Consider the following 9,240-nt stretch of genomic DNA (forward strand, 5'->3'; position numbering starts at 1 on the left):
AACGCTATAGCCAATATTTTAGACGCAATTTATTTTTTGCGGCCTATATTTAAGGCTATAATTAAGATTGTGCATAAGATATAGGTTAATACAAACGTCAATCAATAACAACTGAGCAACTAAATTAATTTATTAAGACACCATCCTTTTACGGGGGATTTCTTTGAATGTTCGGCGTGGTTATTATTCAGTTTAGGCCCATGCATATAGCGTTATCCTCTTTGCGTCGGGTTTTGAGTCTCATTTCTGAATTGAGCTTGACCGCATGCCGGTTTTTGAACGTGCAACTTTTATTTGTTTGCTAAATGTAATTTTCTCTCTCCACATTTGTTTAATGTGATGATGCGATAGAATTAGATTAGTCTTTTGGTTAAAATACTCAAAGATGTTATTGGCTTTTCTTCTTCTTTTTGTTGGTCTATATCCAGTTTCGAGTTTTCATGCGGCATTGTTTGCCCGTGCAAACCTCCTCCCATGTTGTTTTCAAAATTAAATGGAAACACACTTGAGCATGGTTTAATCAACAATGTATGGGGGGGGGGGGTTATAGGAAAAAATGAATCTATGCATCTATCTGTGCATGCAGACCAGACATGTTAAGAAAATGCAAGAAAGTCTGAAAATCCTTTACAGCATCTAACCAAAATAAAAAATGTTTTAAACCATTAGTGAATGTATCCAGATTAAAACTAAATAATAATAATTAAAACAATATATTTATATATATAAAAATATATAATAATAATAATAATAATCATAATAATAATAATAATAATAATAATAATAATAATAATAATAATATAATAGAAAGGCTCATCTTGTCATCAGTGAAAGTTTCGTTAAGTTTTTCGTAATGTCGTGCCTGTCGCACCCTGCGCCTGCCGTTTGTTTTTGGTGATGTAATATGAAGGTGGAATTAAATGGTTAATTGAGGGACAGAAACCACACGTGATTGAATTTTTGGCAGATTATATCAGACTGCTGGACTGCTGTCACAATGCGCGCACGCACGCGCGCGCATGCACGTACACACACACACACACACACACACACACACACACACACACACACACACACACACACACACACACACACACACACACACACACACACACACGGTTTCACGGGTCTTTGTTTCTGATCTGCTAAATCCCACCCACTTGACTTGAACAGAAGGGGAAAAAACGTCTGGGTCGCCCCTCACTCTGCGCCCTGCACACTATAGGCGCCCAGTCATTACTGCGTGCTGGAGCCGTAAGATGGAGTCGGAAAGTTGTTTGTCTTTCTCTTCGCAGACGAGCAGGACGCCAGAGGACTCTCCGGGAATCGAACATGGCTCAGGCTCCTTTTTGCCGTGCGACGAGCTGCACAAGTGCTCCCAGCACCTTCCTCTGCCGCCCCGCCTCAGCCTGCGCGCCGGCGGGGACTTCTACTCCTCCACCATGGGGAGGTTTGGAGACGCTCCGGCGGACTTTACGCACGGCGCTGCTGGGGCGAACCCCCCCTCCTCACCGGCCAAACACAAGTACTTGGACAATATCAACCAGGATCAAAAGGGGAGAGCAATAACGGGGAAGCCGACGTTTTATGAGAGCAACTCGGAAGGTAAGCTAAGGAAACACTGGAAAACCACAGAGTAACCTTATAGCAGTAGGAGCAACAGCAATATTAATATATCCTAATAGTAATAATAACAATAACAACATGATGATAATGATAATAATAATTATAATAATAATGATAATAATGATAATAATAATGATGATAATGATAATAATAATAATAATAATAATAATAATAATAATAATAATAATAATAATAACAACAACAACAACAACAACAACAATAACAATAATAATAATCAGTATTTTGTTTGCTTGTTACTGTAATTTATTCCTCTGAGCTAGATTTGTGTTTTTATTGAAAATAACGCACATATTTGCCTGGCAAATCTGCAGATTTTTTTGGGAGTTATTTATGAGCCATAACTTACTTAAAATAATAATAATAATAATAATGTTTTGAAGTTAATCCTGGACCCAGAAAGAACTTTAAAATGTCCCCTGTCCTTACAGAAATAACAGGATTTTGTGTGAGAAAGATTAAAAGGGCCAGAATTGTAATACTTTGTGAGAAAGTTTAAGCGACACAAATTTATTTTCCAAATATTTTCCAGAAGGCCTAACCCATTTTACATATTTTGTGAACTATTTTCACATAATTAGATTGAGGGAAACGCAATACAATTTTACTGACATGATAAAAATGTCAGCAAGTTTTCCCTGCACTTGACACTCTTCAGTCAATTAGGCTTGATGTAGAGTGAGAGAGGTTAAAGGTCAACCTGGCAGCAAGTTGGGTGTGTCATTATTAGCCTTTTAGGCCAAATCCGCCATTGGCCAACACTCTCCAGGCATGAAGACATATTTCAACCAGGCAATCTCTATATCTTATGTACTTAATTTGCATTTTTTTAGCACAATAAGACATGACATAGGCGTATTGTATTTATGAATTATGTGATAGCTGGCTTACTCCAAGGCTGTCAGACATAATAGTGAACAAATTATCACCTTGTGAAGAGAACTAACTGTTTGAACCGAAGCCTGAAGCAATGATATGCTCTTTAATTTATTTATTGGTGTTGATCATCCTGCAGAGGAACAGAGGAAGGGATGTGCTGATACAGTCTTTGTGATATCTGTGTCCAGAATAATATACAGCAGCTTGTTTATGTTCCATGCATGCCAAAGTCAGCCAATATCATTTTTTTGTAATTAGTTATGACTATAGTGCAGTGCCTGTTAACTATATGAACTATCTTATTTGAAAATGGCCTTTTCTTGACTTTTCTTTCAAACCCTTTAAATAAGAAAAAGGCATATGATGGATCACCCATCCTCTTAGTCTCTCTCTCTTCCTCTCTCTCTCTCTCTCTCTCTCTCTCTCTCTCTCTCTCTCTCACACACACACACACACACACACACACACACACACACACACACACACGACACACACACACACACACACACACACACACACACACACACACACACACACACGCATGATCCTCATGCACATCCAATTGTACAGTGTCAATTTAGTTTTACTGACTTACTGAAATATTTACAGTCATATAGGTCTTCATGTCTATATATAAATGTATACATGTATATACACACAGTCATACGTATATTGGTATGAGTGTGTGTGTCCACACTTGGTCCTTCAATAGTGAACCATTTAAGCGGTTGGGACTCGGACACCTTCAAAGGCAGACACATGTATGTGAAGGTTAGTCATGAGAAACCCTTCAACCTTCAACCTTCTTCACATTTTCATCGCATTTTATTTTCATTTTGCAATCAACTTTCATATAGCTTTTACAAATTGCAATATAAAGTATTATCTACAATTTTATAAAAGTCTTTCACAATGAATTGCTTACTTTTTACTAAAACTCAGTGCCGCAATGTCTCTAAAAATATGGGGCTGAGGTCAAAATAGTGTCTTCTTCTTGCAATTATATGGGGGACTTTCATCATCTGAATGGCTTTATTAAGGTGCTATAAATGCTACTAGAAACATATTACAAACAAAAATATGATTATTCCTCATATATATATATATATATATATATATTTCCACAACTACTACCCTGTGATGGGAACAGAAGGGACATTCTATTCAAGTTCAAACTTATAACTTAGAGGCTTAAAGTCACCATTATTTACATTATTGGTTTGGGAGATAACTACAGAAAATACATGGAGCACCAATAACTTTCAGAGCCAAGAAGAAACACTTTCTTCAAGTTCAAGTTCAACTTTATTGTCATAAATATCCATTTTGCCCACAAGCTAACTCTGAAAATCCCTTTTTTTAAATAGTGTGTGTAGAACTTATAGCTACAGAACAAGAGGTCAGGAAAAGAGCGGCTCCAATTTCTCCATGACGATGTCAGTATATTAAAATTACTCCATTCTCTCATGATATTCCTGGCAGGTTTTGTACATTTTGAATGTATCCTCTATATGTCCTGCACTGCGTTTCACATAGCTCTCCAGTTACACTGCTGTGCGGGGGGAGAGAGCGGATGTGGGTTCTTGACAGGGTAAAAGCTGTACGATGTCCTGTGGCCCCAATAGTTTGCAATCTTGACAGAGAATATTTTCAGCATGAACTGTGGTGTGAGGTCGTATCTAATGGACACGAGGAAATTAATGTTGCAAGGAAAAGTGCTCTCGGTTGGGGCCAATATTGAATTAAGAGAATAGCAAAGTAGTGTTTGGGCTCTCCCCTGCAGATACGGAGGGAGAATTGACTCTGGAGCCCCGGCTTCGACATAATGAACACGGACAACAACATCCAAACACTGCAGGAGGGGAGCAGCGCTCTGTCAGAATGAAGGAAAATAATGGCCTTCGATTTCCGCTTGCTGCCGTGCACATACAGAGCAAAATGTGACTAATTAATTAAACCAATCAGATGCAGTGTCAGATAGTATTTTCCCAGTGCTATATCACTTTTCATGTGGATATTTTGATAGGGTCCCAAACATTTTCACTGAATAACATATATATTTTTACAATAACATACACATAAAAAGAGGTCTGTGAAGCTAAAACTCCTGAGTCTCCTTATTGGTTTGTGGCTGTAATTCAAAGCAAATTTAGGTGAGCATATGAAGGCAGACACCCACCAGGCCCACTCAGTGTATGATGGTGTGCCTGGGCAAATCTAATTAAAAGGCAGCTCAGCTAAAGGCAAAGGAGAGCGGTGGAGTTCAGCGGTTGTATATTGCTCCTCTCACGCTTCTCACAGTTCAGACTCCTCTCTCGGAGTCTCGTTGTTTTGGGATCACGGGGAAGCACAGAAACGACGGGGGAAAGATTGCTACTTACTAACAAAACTTCCCCTGCCAGACAGTTAATGATCCCTCCTCAGTCAAGCCCAACCTTTGATGTGATACCCTGCGTATTATTCACAATATAGACTGCCTTTTTTCTTTGCAATTTAGCATTGATGCTTTGATCTTAAAATCTGACTGTTGTGTGACTGTAGTAGACATTATTTTTGATACAGACTTCAAATAGCAATATTGACAATGAAATGTGGGCGGCACAATGGATCAGTGGTTAGCTCTGGTGCCGCACAGGTCTGGGTTTGATTCCCCTCTCTGCATGAGATTTTATGTTCTCCTCCGTGTTGGTGAGCATGTGTGTCTCCTCTGGGTGCTTCGTTTCCTCCCAGATTCCGAAGACATGTTGGAGACCTCAATTGGTATGAATGCGTTTGTCTGTGCGTGCTACAGTATAGCCATATGAGAGGACTGAGGATCTGTCCAGAGTGTCTTCCCTGCCTCCCACTCAATATATCGTGGTGGTTGGCTCTCGCTAATCGATGAATGAACAATGAACAATGCGTACGTTGATACTAATCTTTGTATCTCTTACATGTCTGCCTCTGCGTTCCGTGTGCCCTGCGTGCCTCAGTCAGAGAGAAGGCGGCCTCCAAAGCCATGGGCTACCCTGTGATCGGCACGGACTGTTGTGCCAAGCTGAAGGAGCCAGCCGGCAGCATGCAGGGGGACTCTATCGCCGACTCCATCGACCTGTCGGGGAAGAACAAGAAGCGGCGCAATCGCACCACCTTCAGCACCTTCCAGCTGGAGGAGCTGGAGAAGGTGTTTCAGAAGACACACTACCCGGACGTTTACGCCCGCGAGCAGCTGGCCCTCAGGACCGAGCTCACCGAGGCACGGGTTCAGGTGTGTGTGTCGTAGGGATGTGACGATAAGTGGTTTTTACGATAACCGTGATCAAATTCATTACGATATAACCGTATCGTTTAAAAATGTCATTATAAATAAAACCGTGGTACCGTGATTACCGTGTTACCATGATTACAGTGCTTTGAAAAACATGGTAAATACTGTCCATCATCAACCAAACTTGGCAACCGTCTCAAAGGGTGCAAACGCACAGCCTTGGAGGAATGATTTCAGTGAGTGTATCAATCCTTTTTGGGTCTGAGTTTTCAATATAAAGCTTGGTGAAATGATTTCTGTGAGTGTATTAGTACTTTTTGAACATTTTCAGCACATTTTAACAAACCGTGATAATATAACCATGATAATACTGATAACCGTGATAATTTTGGTCACTATAATCGTGATATGAAATTTTCACATTGTTCCATCTCTAGTGTGTTGGCCCAACTGCTGTACACTAAACTTCACATCATTGCCCTTTACAGGATTTTTTCCAGCATAGAGGAATTTTTGGCCCACAAAGAGGTTTTAGCCACCGCCAAAAGCCAAAGGCCTGAGACATTTGAGTTCAGGACGACCATGACTGCATACTAACTCAAAATGAAGCATTTTTACTGCATAATTTTAGAGAATTTCAAAGTTAAAGTTCCACATTTGTACCTTCAAAAGGCTTCCTTTCTCAAACTTGGGGTGCTGTGAAAACACATTGCTCCATAAGTTCTGGCAATGACTGGTGTATTTGTGTTCAGGATAACCCTGACTATATGCTAACCCAAAAGTCAAATCTACGCGCAACAACAGTAAACTTACTGCCATGCATAGTCGCCCCCCAAAGGCCCATTTTGAGCCAGGAAAAACGTTTACCCCCTTTCATTTCACAACTATTATCAAAAGATAATTTATGATCACCTCAATAAGGCAACGTGTATAGTCTTCCAAAAGTCTTCCAAAATAGGCCATTACATTTCTAGACCTATTACACATTTTCTGCCTTTTAATGTCACATTTTTATTCATTAGGTTTGGTTCCAGAATCGCAGAGCCAAGTGGAGGAAAAGGGAACGCTATGGGAAGATCCAGGAGGTGCGCAACCACTTTGCGGCTACATACGATATCTCTCTTCTCCCTCGGCACGATACATACCAGGTAGCTAAGGCCACCGCACTCACAAATCACAAACAACATCATTCATGTTGTACTCGTAGGAGGACTTTATTGCTCCCACTGTGAGGAATTGCTTTGCATGCATATACGGTAGACAGAAACACAGAAATACAGTAGTTGTCCCAGAATGTCTTAATAGGAAATGGTTGCATATCTTTTCTATATAGACCCATGTCACAGCAACCATTTGCTGGTAAAGCAAGAAGTAAAGCATGTGTGACCAATACCATTAATGATGGTTCCATTTCATTTAGGTGTTCCGAGTGGCAGGGCCCTCATTAAATGTTATTGGTTACACCTGCTTTACTTCCTGCTTTACCACCTCAAAACGCCTGCTGTGAAAAGGGCCCGTGGAAATGGAAAGGCCTTTTTCTCACAGTTTCCCCACCTTAACCCCCCTCCCTCTCTAGATGCAGGGCAACCTGTGGCCGGGGGCGGCTTCAGGCGGAGGCGGTGCTTCGGGAGGGGGTTGCGTCCTGGGGGCCGACTCCCTCCCCTCGTCCTGCATGAGTCCCTACACCCACCCCCACAGCAACCTGCCCGGGTTCATGGGCATGCCCGCGTCTCCCAGCCACCCGCACCACCACCACCCGTCGCACCACCCGGGCATCAACGGCCTCTACTCGCTCCACAGCTTCCCGGGAAGCCTGGGGCCCGCGTCCCTGGAGGGGCCCGAGACCGAATACAAGCCCACGGGCCTGGTGGCACTGAGGATGAAAGCCAAGGAGCCAGGCAGCCTCCTCTCCTGGCCCACATGACCACCACAGTGCCAGCTCCCTTTCATGCACTGACTGAGCCAAAGCCTATTACATTCACCATATAGACCCTTTTCACAGCAACCGTTTTGAGGTGGTAAAGCAGGAGGTAAAGCAGGTGTAACAATACCATTAATTATGGTGCCATTCCATGTAGGTGTTGCAGTGCCAGTGCCTCATGAATGTTATTGGTTACGCCTGCTTTACTCCCTGCTTTACCACCTCAAAACGGTTGCTGTGAAAAGGGCCTATAGACGTTCATACACAATCCCACACCCACCCTCAGCATATGAGTCCACTGTTTCCTCTCCATTGTAACATTGATGTAAGTCAACTTGCAGACTTTTAACCACCATGTCCCAAAAGAGACTTCATGAACATGAACGGCGACTTGAGCCTATTGCACGAAAACCCAACATATTAATAGGAATCTTCTTGTTTCCAGTTTTAGTTGAATATTACATTGCTGAGACCAAAGAAGTGGAAAAACAGTGTTATTTAAGCATGTAAAAATGTAATTATCATATTAATCATTGTTTTGTGTCTGTTGTGCTTTATAGTGTGACCAGTAATAAAGATGTCCATCTATATCATCTCCTTTATTCAGTAAGAACATATTTTGGGGAAATGAGGTTCAGTGGTGGAGTGAATGTCCTACTCATGTAGCTTATACTGTTACTTTGTTGATATTTTACTAAAGTAGACGTAAACGTACTCGTGCAAAATCTATACAAGTAAATCTAAAAAGTAGCTCATTTACTACTTTGAGAGAAGATGACATTGTTAGCTGTGAGTTAAAACTTCTTGAGAATTTGGAAACTACAAAAAAGAACTGCTCAAAGTAAAGCCAGATCACTCTTCTCTTCTCAGCTGACTGCCTGCTCACTGCAAATGGCTCCACAACTGACCAATTTGCGTCCATGGAGAGCCACAAAATACTCTGTAATGGATGTGATTTAAAATGTGGCGAAGTGCAATACTTCAGTAATAACATATTTACGTCAAAATCTAAATTTGATTGTTTTTTGCAACAAAACAATCTGAGCCAGCTGAATTATTTTCTTCACATGACTTTATTTTTTATTTTTTTCCTATGATGATGATGTCCAACAGCTAACCAAAGGTCTGTGTCATACATGTATATCTGAGTTTGACTGGGAATTCAGTTGTGAGGTCAAAATGTTTTACAGGCTGTGGTTTGTCATAAACATAAAGTCCTGTGCTGTGCTGTGCTGTGCTGCGAGGGCAGGCGGCCCGGCGAGCCTCTTGGTGCTGGGGGGGGGGGGGGGGGTCTCAGCGCACAGAGGGACCCGTACATGTGCAGCAGCCGAGCTGGCTTCGCTTCAAGACGCCTTCGGGTGCCACCTCATGCATCAGGAGCAAGTGGCAGGTCCGTTAATGAAAAACCAACTTGGAGCGACCACACTTCACTATTGATGATAAAGTAGAGGGCCTCCCACAACAGCCTGGCTTAACATTGAGGCGGGCATTCCCCCATCCACATCTGGCAGCAGTGGTAAACCCTGACTAAATGAATGATGAGCTTACA

The 9,240-nt window shown here is 41.7% G+C and overlaps 1 protein-coding gene across 1 annotated transcript; it reads left to right on the forward strand.

Moving 5' to 3' along the window:
* Positions 1-1,247: 1,247 nt before the first annotated feature.
* LOC310778883 (homeobox protein aristaless-like 3) lies at positions 1,248-7,694 on the forward strand (the record flags this gene model as incomplete). Its single annotated transcript, XM_083639345.1, has 4 exons — positions 1,248-1,605; positions 5,496-5,770; positions 6,793-6,918; positions 7,347-7,694. The coding sequence occupies exons 1-4, from the start codon at positions 1,260-1,262 to the stop codon at positions 7,692-7,694; spliced, it is 1,095 nt and encodes a 364-aa protein (XP_083495471.1). The 5' UTR covers positions 1,248-1,259.
* Positions 7,695-9,240: the final 1,546 nt, after the last annotated feature.

This window comes from Poromitra crassiceps (genome assembly GCF_964638095.1).
Source record: "Poromitra crassiceps genome assembly, chromosome: 6".
NCBI lineage: Eukaryota > Metazoa > Chordata > Actinopteri > Beryciformes > Melamphaidae > Poromitra > Poromitra crassiceps.